The sequence below is a fragment of the Jaculus jaculus genome, chromosome 9, assembly GCF_020740685.1.
Source record: "Jaculus jaculus isolate mJacJac1 chromosome 9, mJacJac1.mat.Y.cur, whole genome shotgun sequence".
In the NCBI taxonomy this organism is placed as follows: Eukaryota; Metazoa; Chordata; class Mammalia; order Rodentia; family Dipodidae; genus Jaculus; species Jaculus jaculus.
The window spans coordinates 34230775-34251821 of record NC_059110.1 but is presented as its reverse complement, the minus strand read 5'-3'; the positions used below and the strand labels follow the sequence as shown (position 1 = coordinate 34251821).

Genomic DNA, 21047 nt, shown 5'->3' with positions numbered 1-21047 from the left:
GGCCACAGCTGGAGTGTCGGGGGGACCTCTGCTTCAACTGTGAGAGTAGTCCTGATGGTGCGGCGGGCCCTGGACGCCTGGAGCTCTGGAGGAATTTAAGATTTTAAGTGCATTACAAGTGCATGGGATAGAACAGGAATTCTTCCTCCTCCACCATGAATGCAGAACCCGACGCTCTGTCAGTAGTTAACCAGCTACGGGATTTAGCGGCAGATCCACTAAATAGAAGAGCCATCCTCCAAGACCAGGAATGTCTGCCTGGCCTGATTTTGTTTGTGGACCATCCCAACCCCCCTTTTGTGCACTCAGCTTTGCTTGCTCTTCGATAATTGGCAGAATGTTGTGCACACAGAGACAAGATGAAAGGAGAACTTGGTATGATGCTAAGCTTGCAAAACGTTATACAAAAGACTACAACTCCAAGAGAGACAAAACTTCTGGCCTCTGAGGTCTATGATATTCTTCAATCTTCCAACATGGCAGATGGTGATAGTTTTAATGAAATGAATTCACATCAAAGGAAAGCTGTTTTTTCTGGGAACTATGAACAAGCATGCCAAAACAGTGGTTTTGCACATAGGTGGTCATGATGATATGTCTTGAAGAAATCTATGTGAAGAGGCTTTGTTAAAAATTAAAGGTGGGGCTGGAGAGATGGCTTAGCGGTTAAACACTTGCCTGTGAAGCCTGAGGACCCCGGTTCGAGGCTCGATTCTCCAGGACCCATGTTAGCCAGATGCACAAGGGGGCGCACGCGTCTGGAGTTCGTTTGCAGTGGCTGGAGGCCCTGGCGCGCCCATTCTCTCTCTCGCTCTATCTGCCTCTTTCTCTCTCTGTCGCTCTCAAATAAATAAATAAAAATGAACAAAAAAATTAAAAAAAAATTAAAGGTGTTATTAGCTTTACTTTTCAAATGGCTGTTCAAAGATGTGTGGTGTGAATTCATTCAGATTTGAAAGCAGAGGCCTTGGCATCAGCTATAGCATCAACCTAGGTTATGAAAGCTCAGCAAGTTGTGAAACGTGGAAGTGGGGAAGAGCTGCTGGTCCCGTTCCAAGGTACTCCTGTGGAAGTAGAAGAGAACACAGAGCTGCATGATTACCTGCCTGAGGATGAGAGTCCCTCACAGGGACAGGACAAGGCAGTGTCCCGTGTTGGCTCACACCCAGAGGGTGCAGCGAGCTGGCTGAGCACAGCCGCCAACTTTTTATCCAGATCATTTTACTGGTGACTTCAACTTCAGTTTGGGGCTCAAGGACTATGTCAACCAACAAGGGGCCAGTTTCCCATTGTTGTAGTGAACTGCCAAGTGCAATTTGCAATAAGTTATCATGAAAGTTTTTAGATTACATGATTGCGTATGCTGCATTTTACATTTTATTGGACATTTATCTCACTGAGTGGTAAACAGAGACTACAGGTGGAGTTTGTTTATGAAGGTATTTTGGTATTGTTTTCCTTTGCTTATTTGCCTCACAATTTTAAAAGCATGGGTCCAGTGTTAAAACCACATGTATGTGCAGCTTTTCATTGTATTTTATACGAAGCATGTGATTAGGAAAAGTAACGTTCACCTCATGCCTCAGGATTTTTCTGAAGAGAAGTTTTTCGTAGCTCAAGTTGTGCATGAGTTACTGAATTCTTTGTCAGTTTTTCTTCATGAACAATACATGATAGATGTTTTGGTACTCATCACCAAAAGTTGAAAACATATCTTGTTTGCCCTCTTTTGTGCCTTTTTAATTTTGCCAACCATGTTTATAGAAAGGACATTACTAATGACATTCTGCAAACTGAAATATATAGTAGTCCCTTAAAATGCAATTCTTTAAAAAATTACAATTTAATAAGGTTAACACAAAATCAGTTAAGAAAGAAATGTGTAGTAGCAGAGTGCTTTTGGAAATATTTGAATGTGACCAAATGTGGCTCTAGTTGACTACTGTTCACTTTGGTTTTGATCAGCTCTTGAGAGTTAGATCCACCGTGATACTGTGAGCAATGAAAATGGTCTGTCAGCCTTACTGTGATTGCACACTGTGTCCTGCTAGGAAGGGGTAATTGTAGTAAAGAACCGACAAACCTGAAGAAAGAAAACAGAAATTTCAATGCCTATAATGCCACAGTGCCACTTTGGTAGCATCTAACCTAACATAAATTGCCTGGCTGAAGCCTATCCAATAGGGGTTTCTTCTTACTCTATTTTGTGAGGTTATTTTAAAAATGCAGCAGTCATATTCAATTTTATTTTTAGATCCAAAATGTTGCTTATAAAGAAAGAAACCCAGCATTGGTCACTTATTTTGCTTCTTATATCTAGCCAGATAAAAGGGATTTCATTGGCAGTAAGTTATATAAATAAACATATACACATAAGTGTTTGTAGATAAAAGCATGTAATTACATGTATGTAATTCTTTTTAAAAGTTCTGTAATATTTGGCAAGTAAGATTTTCTTTTTGGAAATCCAGCTAAATCTGTTTTAATGTTAACATGATTAAAAACTAATAGAAAGAAACTGAAGTTCATTATCGTCACCATGTAGAGCTGCTATTTTACGACTTGGAGAATGTGAAGTGAACATGAGACCTTGGAGGATGTCCTTTCATTTTCATTGCTTCACTTTTAGAAAAAAGTTAAAGCACCAGTGTTACTGGAGAAAAATAATTGTAAAATACCATCACTAATAAGAGTTTTGAGCTCTGTTCGTTAACATTCTGATTTGGGGGAGGGAAAAGTACTGAGGATGTTGAGAACAATTATTTTTTCCTATGTCTGGTCTCTGGTTCAAGTGATAACGCACAAACAGGAGATACAAGTTTTCAGGGCACATGCTGCTTTAAGTGCATACGACTACTTGTTGCCAGAACCAGATGTGCTGGAAAATAAAAACAAAACCACCTCTTTTCTACAGCCATTAAAGAAAAGTTGACTTTGTGTTTTAATAAGCTTTAGTTCTACTTTGCATTATCACACATCTGCTTATTTAAAAAACTAACCCTTTGCTATTATGGTTCAGTACACGTAGGTGTTTCAGCTTGATGTTTGTGTGTTCTAAGTGTGCTTTCATTACTGCTCTTGTAAAGCAGTCAAGGCAACTATAATGGCATTTTTTGAAATACATTGTAAAATAATAAAAGGTAACAACTAAAAATTTTTTTAAAATTTCAGGAGGCACGAATTCTACATGAAGGTGTTGGTAAAGTCGTTTCTTTCTGAGGACTACAGAGACTGGGCCATGCCTCCTGGACGCACAGAGTAGAGTTGGAACTTGAGGAGGATGAGGGAGAGGCGGCAAAGGATAAGGGACCACGTCGTGAGCACCTGCACCGCCTTCAGCCAGCATTCAGAGGGAGACAGGTGGCATTACTGCTTGCCCCCCTCCATTAATGCCTGGCCTGTGGGCATCCCCTCCCACATACAGACACTTGTGTACTTGGATGGCCTTGAACCCTATGACCTTGCTGGATTCCAGTATTAATTTAGTAGTTGCTTTGCAGAACGTTGAGTATTTTCTACCCAAACAAATACTTCCAGGAGCACAGCCACGGGTGCAGAGGCGTGTCCTGCGGGCTGGGGGCGTGGCCTGTTCCCCGGGGGCGTGGCCTGCTGCACGGGGCGTGGCCCACAGAGCCTCCCAGAAGCCGTTGGGCGCGCATGCGTGCTGATCGTGTGAGGGACCAGGGACGGTGAGCTTGCACAGCCCCACTCCTGCCATCCGTGCCCTCTCCCAGTGAACTCTCCAAAATGACTACTCAAGGCACGCATTTCGATGAACGTTCCCAAAGGCCCAAAGTCTAGTCTTCTAGACGTTTCCCTGCAGACGGTTTCGGCAGATCCGTGAGGAACCGAGTCCCTGCTCGCAGTCCACCGCCTCCCACGTCCTTGCAGCCCGCCTCCTTCCAGGGTGCCCCTCGCACTGGCATCAGGGCTCTACCGGGCTCTGCAGACCCTGCCCCGCGCAGTCCCGCCCTGCAAGCACCCGTCCCGCCCCCCAACCCTGGCTCCTCCCGCCACGTCCTTCGGGCTCCGGGTCCTCCCCTCGCACGCCCCTCGCCGCCCGGAGCCCTCCCTCTCATGTCCGGCCCCGCCCCAGGGTGGCCGCCCCCGCTTCGTCCCCGCCTCCCTGGCTCCTCTGTGCTCGGCCCCTCCCCGCGCAGACCCCCGTCCAACAGGGTCCCCGGGGTCTTCGTCTCGCCCCGCCCCTCGCCCGTCGCGTCCCGTCCCCCGCCGCGGGATCGGCTCTCATTGGCCTTTGGTCGCCCTAGTAACTGGACAGCAACGGTGAGCTGGGGCCGCGGGAGAGGCCGGGCCGCACAGCAGGAGGAGAGCGTGGCCGGCCAGGGCCCGGAGGTGCGCGGTCCGCGGTTGCGCGCGCCCAGCGGTGACCCAGTGCTGACCTTGAGGCTCACCTCGGGATCCCACGGCAGCTCCGACGGGGAGCCCAGGTGTCTATGGGCATGACCAGCCGGACCACCCGCTCCGAGGAAAGCGAGCTCTTCCAGGAGGGAGTCGGTAAACTCAACATTCTTCTCTCATGCAGGTCCTTCCCTGCCCTTAGCTTCCCCATGAGCGTCCTCTCCTGGGCGTGGAGCCGCGTGCCAGTGGAGGGGTGCCCGGGCAGATGGGGCAGGTGCGCTCCGAACTCGGGGCCAGGAAGAACTCAGGCAGAGGAGAGGTCTGCGTGGCCCAGATCTCCTCTCAGGAGCTGCCCAGGACAGAAGAAAGGAGGCTGAACGGTGTGGCTAGGGCAGGGTCTCTAAGCGTGAGAACTGTGGACCCTGGGCTGGTCTGCTCTGCTTCGGGGCTGGCTGGTGGGGAGCTGGTGGGCAGGACTGAAGAAATGGGTAGGCGCAGGCCGCATGGGGATTTGAACTGTGAGCTTGGTTACCAGGTTTATGGAGCAAGCAGGACGTTGGGTGTGGAAGGGACATACGGACTGAGGTGCAGTCCCACAGGGTGCTGGGGTTAGGTTTGCAATGCAGTTGCAGTTTGGAGAACTAAAGAGACAGAATTCGTAGGTCTCAAGGAGGAAGGGACTGACATTCTAGACTGCTGTTAAGTCCTCTGTGTGGCCCACCCACAGTTGAATGGGAGCTCAGCCGACTGCAGTGGCAATGCAAGGTGATGGAGAGGGAGCGGCGGGCCTACAGCAAAGAGGTTCACCAGCGTCTTAACAAGCAGCTGTGAGCTGGGGAGGAACTCCTGGTCCTGGGAGGAAGGAGGGCTGGGGAAGGGGAGGGAAGGAGCTGAGTGCTGAACCCTGCCCCTCCTTGCTCCTCCTGGGCAGTGGGGAGATCAGACAGCTGGAGGAGTTTCACAGCAATCTCCAGCAGCAGATCAGAGTGGCCGAGAACCAGGTCAGGCGGCTGGGAGACAGGAAGAATCTGGATGACTTGGGTCGCCTACTCAAGTGCAGGGCCCAGGTGCAGGTGGAGGTGGAGATGGTGCAAGAGCAGATCCGGGCCCTGGACCAGCAGGTGGGTTCTGTGAGAAGGCTTTCTGATTCCCTCGGGGTCCTGTCATAACGTCTGGGTGCTTTGGTTTTCTCATCTGTGTAATGGGACCTCTGAATGCATCCACCCAGAGAAGATGTGCTGGCACAAGCATGTAAACCAACACCGAGGAAGCTAAGGCAGGAGAATTGCTATAAGCTAGAGTCCAGCCTCCACTACAAGGTCTCATGGTGTGTGGCAGACAGTTTTAAGTTGTTGAGATGAAAGGCCAGACACAGTTATGAAGGAAGGGATTTATTGAAGTTTACAGATCCAGGGGAGGTTTTATAATGACAGAAGAAGCTGGCCCACGTTCCCAGGTCCAACTGGAAAGAGAGAGATAGAAGCCCAAGCCAAAAACCCAACATTGGTGCCTGTACTATCTTCATTGCCTAAGGTCATATGCTGATCTCTATTATCTACAATCTGCCATGGGGCTTTATTGGTAATCCTTAAGGTCATAACTTGAACGAACTGGTCTGCCTTATTGTTTATTATATATATTATAAATATATATATATATTATATACTTTATTGAAAAAGTGTGTGTGTGTGTGTGTGTATAGTTTTATTTGGTTTTTGAGGCAGTCTCACTGTATTTAATAGGCTGGGTTTGAACTCATGGTCATCCTCCTGCATCAGGAGTCCTACTGTTGGGATTATAGGCCAAACTACCAAGCCTGGTTAGCATCAGTAATTTTCCTCTCTCAATCTCTTTCTCTCTCTCTCCATTTTTCCTTGCCTCTGACTACCACTGTTCTCTCTGCCTCTCTTTCTTTCTGTCTATCTCTTTGCCTCTGTCTCTATCTCAACCTCTCCTCCCTCCCTCTCATCTTTGAAATCCCTGTCTTTTGGACGTGGTTTAGTACTATACTTGCTGTACTGTCGCACCTTATCTACATTGTGCTCCTAAATCCTCTGTACATTTTCTGAGAACAGTACTGTGTTTTGAGACAACATAGTGTGGTTGTCCAGGATGGGGACTTGAACATTGCCCGCATCCTAAACAATTCCCATTTCAGCTGCATTGACCATTAATGTTCCATCAGTGTCCTTTGTAGCTGGTTTGATTGTCCTGCTGTCATCCAGGATCTCGGTGGCCTTTGGAACCCTGGGCCCCCTTCACCAGGAGTAGCACCTGGCTATCTCTTTCCATGACCTTGGCATTTTGGAAGTATGCAGGCTGGCTCCTCTGTGTGGAGGTCACTGCTTTATCCACCTTAGTCTGTTAGGTAACAAATACCCACGGCTGGGCACTTCATGTAGAAGCCTGTGTTTTGGTGTGTAGGTATCTGAGCAGTTAGTGTCTGATGTCTGCTTTTTTAGTATATTTGTTTGCAAGGAGAGAGAGAGGGAATGGGCATGCAAAGTCATGCAAACAGATGCAGATGAATGAGCCATTTTGTGCATCTGGCATTACGTGGGTTCTAGAGAATTGAACCAGGGTCACAAGTCTTTGCGGGCAGGTGCCTTAACTGCTGAGCTGTCTCTCCCCAGGCCAGGCAGAGCTCTCTTTGATCACATGGTGAGCTGTGCTGTGCTGTCTAAGGTGGAGCCTCCCTCTTTGTGATGAGTAAGTGTCTGCAGGGAGACTCTTTACCTTGTGGGGTGGCTTCCAATCTCCCCGATGCCTGTAATGGCTGAGCCAACTTCCCATCCTCTCATTGACTTAATTTCCTTTATAAACAGAAGAAGGATGCAGTCGTGGCTCATGCCTGTTATCCCTGCATTTGAGAGGCTGACGCAGGAGGATTGCATGTTCCAGGCCTGCTTGAGCTATGGAGTTAGACCTTGTCTCAAAAAAAAAAAAAAAAAGGTAGGTGGGTTCACATACCTTTAATTCCAACATTTGGAAGGCAGAGGTAGGAGGGTCACTGTGAGTTTGAGGGCACTCTGAGATCACATAGTGAATTCCAGGTTAGCCTGGGCTAGAGTGAAACCATACCTCAATAAAAAAATAAAAAAAAAACATAAAGCAACTAAAGCCTTTTCTGGAGAGAAGACTCAGTGGTTAATTAATTAATTTTGGAAGAGAGAGAATGAATAGGTGTGCCAGGGCCTCCAGGCAGTATAATTGAACCCCAGACAAATTTTCCAGTTTGTGCATCTGGCTTACATGAATACTGGTTTACTTAGAACAATGTGCTGATCTCTCTCTTGTGTCAGTTCTCATAAGGTGCTGATAGCAAATGGGCCCATATTCTTCCCCAACGCTCATCGACAATTGTGTAATTGAGTTTCAGCCTTCAAAAGAGAATGCAGCCATCAGAGCAGCGGGTTGCATGGCTTTACCTGTCACCAAATGGAAACAAACTCTCTAGGAAGTAAAGTCATTTAAATTATGTTTCTTTTGACCTTTTTAATAGCTAGTCTCTCAAGGATAGAACCACAACCCAGTTAGTACTCAGTGATATATTTGTATCTAAGCATTATACATGTTCATGTCATCAAATTAAAAGCTTCAGTGCATAACTAGAAGAAATGTATTATATTATTACTAGATGACTTTTTTACCTTTGGGAAGTAGGCAAATTGAGTATACTTATAGATAATCTGTGTTGTTATATGCTGTTCTGCAAAGTTTATTGCATACTTCTCCCCCAAAGTTTCTATTTTTTTAAGAAGCAGAGGGTTAAATTCCCAGTGCCCACATAAAGGCAGATGCACAAAGTGGCCTATGCATGCTGATTGATTCTCTCTCTGATTGCCAGTAAATAAATAAAACAAAGAACACAAAGTCAAAAAATGTTTGTATTTAAAACATTAACTGAGCTGGAAATGGTGGTCAATGCCTTTGAATCCAACACTCGCATGGCAGAGGTAGGAAGATCACTGTGAGTTCAAGGGAAGCCTGAGAGTACAGGGTGAGTTCAGGTCAACTGAGACCCTGTCTTGAAGAAATCCAAAGAAAGCAATCAACCAACCAAACAAACAAAAAAACCCCACCACACTAAATGACAGAGGTCAAGAAATTACAGTTCACTTTCAAAACTTCAAGACTACCACGTCTGTTTTATTAAGACGCATGCAGGCTAGGGACATGGCTCAGTTGGTAAAGGGCTTGCCTAGCATGCACAGAGCCCTGGGTTCTGCCCAGGTGTGGTGCTGGCCATCCTCAGCTCCATACTGAGTTCGAGGTCAGTGTGGCCTAGAGATTCTTTGTTCCCCAAAAAAGAATGAGAGCAAGGGGCCATGGCTCAACTGGTACACTGTTTGCGTATTATGCACAAAGCCTTGGATTAAGAGGTCTCAGCACCACATACAACCAGGTGGCAGCATATTTGCAGTGGTCACTCAGAAGTTGAAGACAGGCAGATCAAAGATGTTCAAGGTCATCCTCAACTAAATAGTGAGTTGGAGGCCAGTCAGGCCTATGAAACCTTGTCTCAAACAAACAACAACAACAAATTCAGCTATGTCATCCTTATTCTGCTTTAATTCAGATTTTTCACTGGGAAAACAAGATTTAACTGTACTTATTATTAACACTCATTAGATATATAAATCATTGTGGTGGAGTATCTCTGATTTTTACGTTAAGCTTAATTGAAAGAGTCCTACTGTGTGTTCAATCAAGTGTGACCATTGTTAGGGAGCTGATGTGATATCAAATCTCTTAATCTCATTACAAAGAAAATGAAAAATCCCTTCATCTTCAGCAACTCCTTCATTTTTGCCATAAGTTCATAGCATAAACTCTAAGTTACAGTCTCATAAAATTCTCTCCATTCCCTTCAACATTTCTCAATACTTACATAGTGACAATTACATGGTAATCTTCATATTAACTATGAATGTTAAATCTAATTTGTTTATATTTTTCTTGAGAACCTAGAAGCTAAAAATGAAGCACCTTTTAATTAATTCATTGTTTTATTATATAATTCAATTCTGATGAAATTCCCAGAGTCAAAGAAAATGAAAAATTCTAACTATAATAACAGTACACATTTAAATTGGGGAACCATAAATTAACTTCTCTTAACCAGTTATCTATGAAACAAGAGGGTTTATATTTACAAAGTCAGTGAAGTCTAAAGTTATTCTTTTATAAAATATAAACAAAACAATTCCACTTTCATAACAGACACTCAGATATTACTTTACATAATAAAATAGGTTCTGAAAAGATATCAAAATGAGGGAAAAAGGACAGAAAGCCACCCACTAGAAGTACATTGTAAAAAGCCAGGGAGAGCTGAACCCCACTGTGAAGTTTGCTCTGCCCATGCTCCAAGTCTTACCCCTTTTGTCGTTTTTTTGTTTTTTTTTTCTTTTTTTGTCTCAGTCTGGGCCAAGGAGACTTGGAATTCAATTACGTAATCTCAGGGTGACCTCGAACTCACAGTGATCCTGTTACCGCCACCTCTTGAATGCTGGGATTAAAGGCATGTGCCACCACACCCAGCTCTCACTAGGTTTTTAAATATTAATTAATTAATTTTGAGAAAGACTGACAGAGAATAGGTATGCCAGGACCTCTGGCCACTGCAACTGAACTTGAGGTACATTTGCCATTTTGTGTATTTGGCTTTATGTGGGTACTAGGAAATTGAACCTGGGCTAGCAGGCTTGGCCAGCAAGCTTCTTTCACCATTGAGCAATCTCTTAAGCACCCCTCACTTTTATATGGGACCTCCTGAAAAGACCTCCCCTTGCAGTTGCTCACAGGAGGGTGCACATGGAGGCACAGACTATCCCTTCTTAGTGGGAAGGAGGGTGCACAGGGAGGCATAGGACTGTCCCTTCTTGGTGGGAAGGCTAGAGGGTGCCAGCTCACTGTGCCTCCCTCCCTGCAGGAGATCCATCTACTGCGGCAGATGGTCAGCACCCTCAGCGTGTCCTCTACCACCGCCTATGTCACCAGGTAAGCATCAGAGGCAGGCTGGGCCTAGAGGCAGGTACACTGAAACCCAAAATGTTTGCCCACACCTCCAGTATTTGCCCCTAACCGCCAGTGACCCAGCTCATTGTTCTTTGGCCCTGAGAGTGGCAAGACATCCACCTATGAAGGACTCAGCCTGAAGATGTATATGTGGCTGTTGTAAGTGGCTGGGGGCCCAGGAGGCACTGGGCCAGGGAAAGCAATTAGGTCACTCATTAGTGTTGGTTGTAGGAACAGACGAAGCTGCTAAGATCTTGGCTTCCCAGTTTGCCTGTCTGGGATCAGGGCTCCCTCTTCCTCCATCCTTGCCTCCTCCTCACTTTTCTCTGTTCTTTCTTGCTCCATATGCATTCTCATCTTCTCTCAGTATCTGCTTCTGACCTTTAACATCAGCTAAAGCCTCATCTACTTTATACCACTTCCTCAGAAACTTCCCTCTTTCCCTCTATTCCTCCCTCCTTCCTCAGGTATTTTCTGCCAGCAATGCTAACCTAACTGCAACAGTAAAATTGGTACCAGAGGAGTGGGATTGTTGCTGCTAGAATCCAGCCTCTGTGGCTTTGGCCTTTTGGAATGGCTTGTAGGAAGATGTAGATGAACTTGAGATCATGGCCTAAGAGATACCTTTGCGGTGCTATAAATACAGCTTAATGGACCATGGTTTTGGCTTATGAGGGCGAGAAAGAGCTTGGCCTGGACTGGGCTAGAAGAGGTTTGTGTGAGATGCTTGTTGTTGAACCCATGTCCTGAGAACTTGTGTAGGGTTTTAATGCATAGAAATGAACTTTTATGAATAGAGGGATATGGCACATTAAAAATGAAATCTTTGAGACAAAACTTCTGCCCATTCAGCTGCTATTGTTTGAAAGACTATGTAATGGGGAACTTTGGGTTCTGGGGTGCTTCCTGGAACCCCAAGCCATGAGTTCATATTTTCAAACTAACAAAGAATTGGCAATTCCAGACTCAAGAGAATGATTTTTAAAATACCACATTATATTCAGATTTTACAAAGGAGTGCTGAAAGGGGAAGGCTGGAAGGTAAGGGAAAATAAAGTGGGGACAAGAGAAGTACACCACGTGGAGCCCCAAAACCCATGTGGGCCACATGGAACTCAGGAATCCATGTGACCAAATATAGATTGGGGAAAAAAAATGCATAGAAACAAAAGAAAAAAAAAGGACAGTTGAAGGAGCTCCTGCCATGTAGGAAGCTGGAGGGGAGAAAGAACAGAGTAAGGGTTATGAGGCCCTCCTGGCTGGGCATGGGATTGAGCCTGGGCTGAGCAAGCCCAGGCCTAGCCAAGGGAAATACTTAACCACAACTGGAAGTTCTTAGCTGATCAGATTAGAGCCCTCATCTTACAAAGGTATTTACAAACTTAGGGCAGAGGGCTGTCTTTTGGCCTAGGTGAACCAGAAGGCCAGATGGTTGTTTAGGACTAGGGGCTCTCTCAGGAAGAGGAAGAGGTTAGCCCTGGCACCAAGTTTTGGGGGCTGACCAACCACAATGTTTAAATTCTGTGAAAGACCTCTCTCCTGAGGGGTCCTGATTGTTTGTCGGAAAACTGGTCTATAGAGATCTAGGCAAGAGGTAATAAGTCAGATCACCTTAGATTTGTAGCAGGCAAGAGGTAATAAGTGAGATCACCTTAGATTTGTAGCAAGTGCAAACTTCCCTGTGCTTTTTACCTTCAGGTGCCCAGTCACCCTAACTCCGCCCCTTTCTCAATTACAACCTTTCAGATTGGGCTGGCTGACCTGTAATGGAACAAGAGAAAGAATGTAGACTCTTTTGAAGGGGATGAATGCTCAAGGAGTGACCTGTACTACAAAGTCAGCTTTATTCCCCCCCGTGGATTAACAAATTGGTTGCCCACCTATTATTGTCACTGCAAACTAACTCCAAATTCACACACATTTTGTATATATGACTTTATATAAACCATGGAGAATCAGACACAGCTCATCAGGATTTGCAAGCAAGTGTTTAACCACTGAGCCATCTCTCCAGTCCTTGTTTTGTTTTTTAAAAGTATCAATGGTGTTTTTCTCTGAAACTCCTCCTGTCTACATTGCCATTTATCTGCTGCAAACACAAGATTTTCACTATTTTGTTTCCATTGCAAGTACCACTTTATGATAGAATCAACTGAATTATTAAGGTCAAGGAGCAGGTTCCTCACAGCACAATCTGAACCTACTTCCTATCCCTGACCTACTCCAACTCTTGTCCCAGAATGGGATATTTCATGAGCTCTAGTATATATACATCTCAGTTTTCCTAGATAAGGAATGTTTATCATCAGAACATAGGAGGACTGAGATAATATGCTTCCTTTTCTATGGCTGGCGATGGACAATGACAGAGGTTGTATTTAATATGGAAATGTCCTGTCATGGCCCTGGCCACCAGACCTGCTCAAATCTGGCTGATTTTGCAGTTCTGTGAAGTTCCAACAGAAATTAATTTCATAGATATTTATGAACCACCTCAGTGTTGTCAAACACTGATGTTTTCTCCTCCTGCTGATGGACAGAATGTCACTGCTGTAGTGGGACAGTGTGATGTGCAAGCCACTGTCCTTAAGATTCATGTCTCCTTGGACTCTATTGTTACATGCAGCTGTAGTTAACCTAGATCAGAGGTAAAACTGATTGTACTTTGTTGAAACTTCTACATAAATGCAAACATTTCCTCTTTCTTTTAGGAAAAGGCACCACAACACATGCCAGCATGCATGTGCATGCACAAACACACACACATGCACACGCACACATGAACACATTCATACAATGTTATATAACTCATGACAATCTTTAGTCAGAACCTTTTCAAAAATATTTAAGAAGTGGCTTGATTTGAATGATTGTATGTAATCTGGAACAACCACCTCTGTCATCCATCCCCATCTACTTTGCACATTCCCCAATTACATTTTGTCTGAGATTTCTAACTTCCACTTGAGGATGAGTTGGCAGATGTAAAATTGCTGGGTTTCTTCTTGTCTTTCTGGGTGTTGTCCCACATTATAGCTCTTCCCCCCAGGCTGGTGCAAGGAATTCCCCTTTGAAGATTATTCAGCTCGGGCAGACAGGGCACTACTGATCAACCAATATACAATCAACACATGGTTATTATTTGTGCCTAAAGTGAAAATTCACTCTCTGCTCTCATCCATCTTCCATCAGAAAGAGAGAGAGAGAGGGAGGGAGGGAAGGAGGGAGAGAGAATGAATGTATGTGTATAAGACAGAAAAAGAGAACAGTGATCCTAACTGTGCAAACCAGAACAATGTAGATTTGGTGAACTATAGAAAATAATTGTTACAGTATTGAATCCATGGAATACATCACCTTCCAATTCTCCCTGCTTTCAAAGGGAGTCCTTGTTTGTCTTTACATTGCTAATGATCAGTAACTTCTTAGATACTTTTTTTTTTAATTTTTATTAACATTTTCCATGATTATAAAATATATCCCATGGTAATTCCCTCCCTCCCCACCCCCACAAATTCCCATTTGAAATTCCATTCTCCATCATATTACCTCCCCATTACATTCATTGTAATTACATATGTACAATATCAACCTATTAAGTATCCTCTTCCCTTCCTTTCTCTACCCTTTATGTCTCCTTTTTAACTTACTGGCCTCTGCTACTAAGTATTTTCATTCTCACGCAGAAGCCCAATCATCTGTAGCTAGGATCCACATATGAGAGAGAACATGTGGCGCTTGGCTTGCTGGGCCTGGGTTACCTCACTTAGTATAATACTTTCCAGGTCCATCCATTTTTCTGCAAATTTCATAACTTCATTTTTCTTTACCGCTGAGTAGAACTCCATTGTATAAATGTGCCACATCTTCATTATCCACTCATCAGTTGAGGAATATCTAGGCTGGTTCCATTTCCCAGCTATTATAAATTGAGCAGCAATAAACATGGTTGAGCACGTACTTCTAAGGAAATGAGATCAGTCCTTAGGATATATGCCTAGGAGTGCTATAGCTGGGTCATATGGTAGATCAATCTCTAGCTGTTTTAGGAACCTCCACACTGTTTTCCACAATGGCTGGACCAGATTGCATTCCCACCAGCAGTGCGGAAGGGTTCCTTTTTTTCCACATCCCCGCCAACATTTATGATCATTTGTTTTCATGATGGTGGCCAATCTGACAGGAGCGAAATGGAATCTCAATGTAGTTTTAATCTGCATTTCCCTGATGACTAGTGACGTAGAACATTTTTTTAGATGCTTATATGCCATTCGTATCTCTTCCTTTGAGAACTCTCTATTTAGCTCCATAGCCCATTTTTTGATTGACTTGTTTGATTCCTTATTATTTAACTTTTTGAGTTCTTTGTATATCCTAGATATTAGTCCTCTATCAGATATATAGCTGGCGAAGATTTTTTCCCATTCTGTAGGTTGCCTCTGCTTTTTTCACTGAGTCCTTTGTGGTGCAAAATCTTTGTAATTTCATTAGGTCCCAGTGGTTAATCTGTGGTTTTATTGCCTGAGCAATTGGGGTTGTATTCAGAAAGTCTTTGCCAAGACCAATATGTTGAAGGGTTTCCCCTACTTTTTCCTCTAGCAGTTTCAGAGTTTCCGGTCTGATGTTAAGGTCTTTAATCCATTTGGACTTAATTCTTGTGCATGGCGAGAGAGAAGAATCTATTTTCATCCTTCTGCAGATATGTATCCAGTTTTCAAAACACCATTTGCTGAAGAGGCTGTCTCTTCTCCAATGAGTATTTTTGGCATTTTTATCGAATATCAGGTGGCTATAGCTACTTGGGCTTACATCTGGGTCCTCTATTCTGTTCCACTGATCTACATGTCTGTTTTTGTGCCAGTACCATGCTGTTTTTGTTACTATGGCTCTGTAGTATAGGTTAAAATCAGGTATGGTGATACCACCAGCCTCTTTTTTGTTGCTCAATATTATTTTAGATATTCGAGGTTTTTTGTGATTCAAAATGAATTTTTGGATTGTTTTTTCTATTTCCATGAAGAAAGCCTTTGGAATTTTGATAGGGATTGCATTAAATGTGTAGATTGCTTTAGGTAAGATTGCCATTTTCACAATATTGATTCTTCCAATCCAGGAACAAGGGATGTTTCTCCACTTTCTAGTGTCTTCTGCAATTTCTCGCTTGAGTGTTTTAAAGTTCTCATTGTATAGATTCTTTACTTCCTTTGTTAGGTTTATTCCAAGGTACTTTATTTTTTTTTTGATGCAATTGTGAATGGGAGTGATTCTCTGATTTCATCCTCTGTGTGTTTGTTGTTAGCATATATGAAGGCTACTGATTTCTGTGTATTTATTTTGTATCCTGCTACATTGCTGTAGATTTTGATCAGCTCTAACAGCTTGCTAGTAGAGTCTTTAGGGTCCTTTATGTATAGAATCATCTGCAAATAATGATAACTTGATTTCTTCCTTTCCAATTTGTATCCCTTTTATGTGTGTCTCTTGCCTTATTGCTATGGCTAAGACTTCCAAAACTATATTAAATAAAAGTGGGGACAGTGGACACCCTTGTCTTGTTCCTGATTTTAGTGGAAAAGCTTCCAGTTTTTCCCCATTTAGTAATATGTTGGCTGTAGGTTTGTCATAAATAGCCTTTATTATATTGAGATATGTTCCTTCTATTCCCAGTCTCTGTAGGACTTTTATCATGAAGGGATGTTGGATTTTGTCAAATGCTTTCTCTGCGTCTAATGAGATGATCATGTGATTTTTGTCCTTCAACCCATTTATGTAATGTATTACATTTATAGATTTGCGTATGTTGAACCATCCCTGCATCTCTGGGATAAAGCCTACTTGGTCAGGGTGAATGATCTTTTTGATATACTCTTGTATTCTGTTTGCCAATATTTTGTTGAGAATTTTTGCATCTATGTTCATGAGGGAGATTGGTCTGTAATTTTCTTTTTTTGTTCTATCTTTGCCTGGTTTTGGTATCAGGGTGATGCTGGCCTCATAGAAGGAGTTTGGTAGAATTCCTTCTTTTTATATTTCCTGGAAAAGCTTAAGAAGCAGTGGTGTTAGCTCTTCCTTAAAAGTCTGGCAAAATTCAGTAGTGAATCCATCCGGGCCTGGGCTTTTTTTAGTTGGGAGATTATTGATAACTGTTCGGATCTCCATGTTTGTTATAGGTCTATTTAAGTGATTAATCTCATTTTGATTTAATTTAGGTAGGTCATATAGATCAAGGAAATCATCCATTTCTTTCAGATTTTCATACTGTATTAGTCAGGGTTCTCTAGAGGAACAGAATTACTAGAATGAATTATTTTATAAAGGGAATTTATTGGATTAGCTTACAGTAGTCCAATAGCAGTTGCAGGCCTGAGAATCACCGAACCTGGTAGCTGCTCAGTCCACGTGGCCAGATGCCTCAGCAGTCCCGACCCGGCACTGCAGATGGTGCCGGAAAGCCTGGGGGCCTCCTGAGGAGCCAGGAAGCCTGGAGGCTTCCTGAGGAGCCGCTGGGTTTCGATCCACGAGGGTCTTCAGTAGATGTTGGTCTTTAGTCCGCACTGGTCTTCAATCCACGCTAGAAGGTAGGGAGCAGCTCCGGCAGCCAAGTGGAAGGAAGGAAGGAAAAAAGGGAACTCTTCTACCCAGAGCTTCCTTATATCAAGTCCCTCTCTGAGCGGGACCGCCCACTCTGGGGGAAGGGCTCACCCTGGGAGAAAGACCTCCTCCTTTAGTTGATCCTTCCTAGAAGCAGCCTGTGGATTACTAAACAGATCAAGTTGACAACACCTTAACTATCACAAGTCCACCCCTTGTCAACTTGGCATCAAATCATGTCTCCTTACATCATACTTAATTTCCAAATGAAAACAGTAACAAGCTCATAATTCCGCCTAACATCGCATAACTATCCCACGTACAACCGGAACCGCAAAATCTTCCCCCCAACACAAGCTTAGTCTCTAATACAATGGGTCTAATATAAATTCAACAGTTTAGCTAATGATACAATCTTAATATTGGTGTAGATATAACACTCTGTTATCAAGGCAGGACAGAAACATTGCAATCACAGTCCTCGTTTCTGTAACTGATCATGTGGCCTTAGCTGATATTTGTAACTGCCTTCTTCTACTACCCATTCTGTATTCCCTCCACCTTCAGCAAGCACCTCAGCAGGTCTTGGTTCTTTACCTGGAGGGGTAACCCATACCTTCATTCCTGATGGATCTGGGCCATTTATCACACTACTTCTATTGGGTTGTTGCAGTCGTCCATTGACTTTGACAACAGGACATGGTAACACTAACAGATGCCCTAAAGGATCTCCTGCACTCCAGGCATACTCTTCCTTACCGCCATTGTGGAGGAGCAGCCCAATTTCCCCCTGGTAATCTGGATCAATCACCCCTGCAATCACTGTAACTCCTTTCTCTGCCTGTTCACTCAAGGGCATTAGGAGCCCAAAGTGACCAGGGGGAAGTCTTAGCTTCCAGTTCAATAGAATGTTCTTTGTGTCTCCTGGCAAAAGCACTCCCCCCTCTGGGACCAAGACTTGTAGTCCAGCAGAGCGTAAGGTTGCGGGACCAGGAAACAAAAATCTAGCTAATGGGTCACTTGGGGTGATGGCAAGTGGGACCATTCCCATTTCCACCCCTTGATTCCTGGACCCGTGAATCCGGGCTATAGGAGAAACAGTACCATATATAGGACGCTGATTCAGAGCATAGACAGCCTGCTGGGGGACACTCCCCCAGCCCTCCAAGCTGTTGCCACCCAGTTGGCGCTGTAGCTGTTTCTTCAAAAGGCCGTTCCACCGTTCTATCAAGCCAGCTGCTTCAGGATGGTGGGGCACATGGTAAGACCAGTGAATTCCATGATCATGAGCCCACTGCCGTACTTCCTTGGCAGTGAAGTGAGTTCCTTGGTCAGAAGCAATGCTGTGTGGAATGCCATGACGGTGGATAAGGCATTCTGTAAGCCCACGGATGGTAGTTTTGGCAGAAGCGCTACGTGCAGGAAAGGCAAATGCATACCCAGAATAAGTGTCTATTCCAGTAAGGACAAAACGCTGCCCTTTCCATGATGGAAGAGGTCCAATGTAGTCAACCTGCCACCAGGTTGCTGGCTGGTCACCCCGAGGAATACTACCATATCGGGGGCTCAGAGTCGGCCTCTGCTGTTGGCAAATTTGGCACCCAGCAGTAGCCGTAGCCAGGTCAGCCTTAGTTAGTGGAAGTCCATGTTGTTGGGCCCATGCATAGCCTGCATCTCTGCCACCATGGCCACTTTGTTCATGGGCCCACTGGGCAATGACAGGGGTGGCTGAGGAAGGAGGTTGACCACTATCCACAGAACGGGTCAGCTTGTCTACTTGATTATTAAAGTCATCCTCCAGTGAGGTCACCTTCTGATGAGCACTGACATGGGACACAAGTATCCTTATATCCTTTGCCCATTCAGAGAGGTCTATCCACATACACCTTCCCCAAATGTCCTTTTCACCAATTTTCCAACTGTGCTCCTTCCAAGTCCCAGACCATCCAGCCAAACCATTGGCCACAGCCCATGAGTCAGTGTATAACTGCACATCTGGCCATTTTTTCTTCCAAGCAAAATGCACAACCATATGCACTGCTCGAAGTTCTGCCCATTGTGAAGACTTCCCTTCACCACAGTCCTTCAGAGTTGTCCCAGAAAGGGGCTGTAATGCTGCAGCTGTCCACTTCTGGGCAGTGCCGACATAACGTGCTGAACCATCTGTAAACCATGCCCTAGATCTCTCCTCCTCAGTCAGTTGATCATAGGGCACGCCCCATGATGCCATAGGTGCATGCTTGGGGACAGAAGGCATTGCAACAGGAGTAGCAACCATAGGCATTTGGGCAACTTCCTCATGTAACTTACTCGTACCTTCAGGGCCTGCTCGAGCCCGATCACGTATATACCACTTCCACTTGATGATGGACTGCTGCTGTGCACGTCCAACTTTATGGCCTGGTGGGTCAGACAACACCCAGCTCATAATGGGCAGCTCGGGTCGCATAGTAACTTGATGGCCCATTGTCAAACGTTCAGTTTCCACTAAGGCCCAATAGCAGGCCAAGAGCTGTCTCTCAAAGGGAGAATAATTGTCTGCAGATGATGGCAGGGCCTTGCTCCAAAATCCCAAGGGCCTCCGCTGTGATTCACCTATGGGGGCCTGCCAAAGGCTCCAAACAGCGTCCCTGTCTGCCACTGAAACCTCAAGTACCATCGGATCTGCTGGATCATATGGCCCAAGGGGTAGAGCAGCCTGCACAGCAGCCTGCACCTGTTGGAGAGCCTTCTCTTGTTCTGGGCCCCAATGAAAACTAGAAGCTTTCCGAGTCACTTGGTATATGGGACGGAGTAAGACACCCAAGTGAGGAATGTGCTGTCTCCAAAATCCAAATAGGCCCACTAGACGTTGTGCTTCTTTCTTAGTGGTAGGAGGGGCCAAATGCAACAACTTGTCCTTCACCTTAGAAGGAATATCCCTGCATGCCCCACACCACTGAACTCCTAGAAATTTCACTGAGGTGGAAGGTCCTTGAATTTTGGATGGATTTATTTCCCATCCCCTGATGCGCATATGCTGTACCAGCAACTCCAGAGTGGTTGCCACCTCCTGCTCATTTGATCCAATTAGCATTATGTCATCAATATAATGGACCAATGTGACACCCTGTGGAAGGGACAGGCGATCAAGGTCCCTGCGAACTAAGCTATGACACAGGGCTGGAGAGTTAATATAACCTTGAGGTAAAACAGTAAAGGTGTACTGCTGACCTGGCCAGCTGAAGGCAAATTGCTTCTGGTGGTCCTTATGGACAGGTATGGAGAAGAAAGTATTTGCAAGATCAATAGCTGCATACCAGGTACCAGGAGATGTGTTAATCTGCTCAAGTAAAGAAACCACATCTGGTACAGCAGCTGCAATTGGAGTCACCACCTGATTAAGTTTCCGATAATCCACTGTCATTCTCCAGGATCCATCTGTCTTCTGAACAGGCCAAATAGGAGAGTTAAAGGGAGATGTGGTGGGAACCACCACCCCTGCATCCTTCAAGTCCTTTATAGTGGCACTAATTTCTGAAATCCCTCCAGGGATGCGATATTGTTTTTGATTCACTATTTTCCCTGGTGGTGGGAGCCTCAATGGCTTCCATTTGGCCTTTCCAACCATAATAGCCCTTACTCCACAAGTCAGGGAACCAATGTGGGGGTTCTGCCAACTGCTAAGTATATCTATCCCAATTATGCATTCTGGGACTGGGGAAATAACCACAGGATGCGTTCGGGGACCCAGTGGACCCACTGTCAGTCTAACATTCGCCAAAACTCCATTGATCACCTGACCTCCGTAAGCACCTACTTTAACTGAAGGGCCATGGTGCTTTTTGGGGTCTCCTGGAATCAATGTCAATTCAGAGCCAGTGTCCAGTAAGCCCCGAAAGGTCTGATTATTTCCTTTCCCCCAGTGTACAGTTACCCTAGCAAAAGGCCTCAGGTCCCTCTGAGGAAGGATAGGTGTAAGTTTAATATTGAAACTTTTGGCAATTGTAGGGGGGTCCTTCCCCAAGGGAACCCGGCCAACCCTTCAATCAAGGGGCTCAGGATCTGTAAACTGGCTCAAGTCTGGAAACTGATTA

The 21047-nt window shown here is 44.8% G+C and overlaps 1 protein-coding gene and 1 pseudogene across 2 annotated transcripts in view; both read left to right on the top strand.

Annotated features, from left to right (window-relative positions):
• The first annotated feature begins 250 nt into the window (after positions 1–250).
• LOC101607495 lies at positions 251–1273 on the top strand (annotated as a pseudogene).
• Positions 1274–4164: 2891 nt separating this feature from the next.
• LOC123463452 (outer dynein arm-docking complex subunit 1-like) overlaps positions 4165–21047 on the top strand; it is a 31418-nt gene continuing 14535 nt past the window's right edge. Inside the window, exons 1-5 of one of the 2 annotated variants that reach the window (XR_006638948.1) lie at positions 4166–4515; positions 5087–5186; positions 5291–5480; positions 6993–7068; positions 7185–7310. Coding sequence is in view for 1 of the 2 variants with exons in the window: in XM_045159148.1 (XP_045015083.1) it covers positions 4455–4515; positions 5087–5186; positions 5291–5480; positions 10295–10362 (419 nt within the window). In the remaining variant the exon portion in view is untranslated. Of the gene's footprint in view, positions 4516–5086; positions 5187–5290; positions 5481–6992; positions 7069–7184; positions 7311–10294; positions 10363–21047 lie in introns of those variants that run through there. The other variant, XM_045159148.1, reaches the window with a different exon arrangement.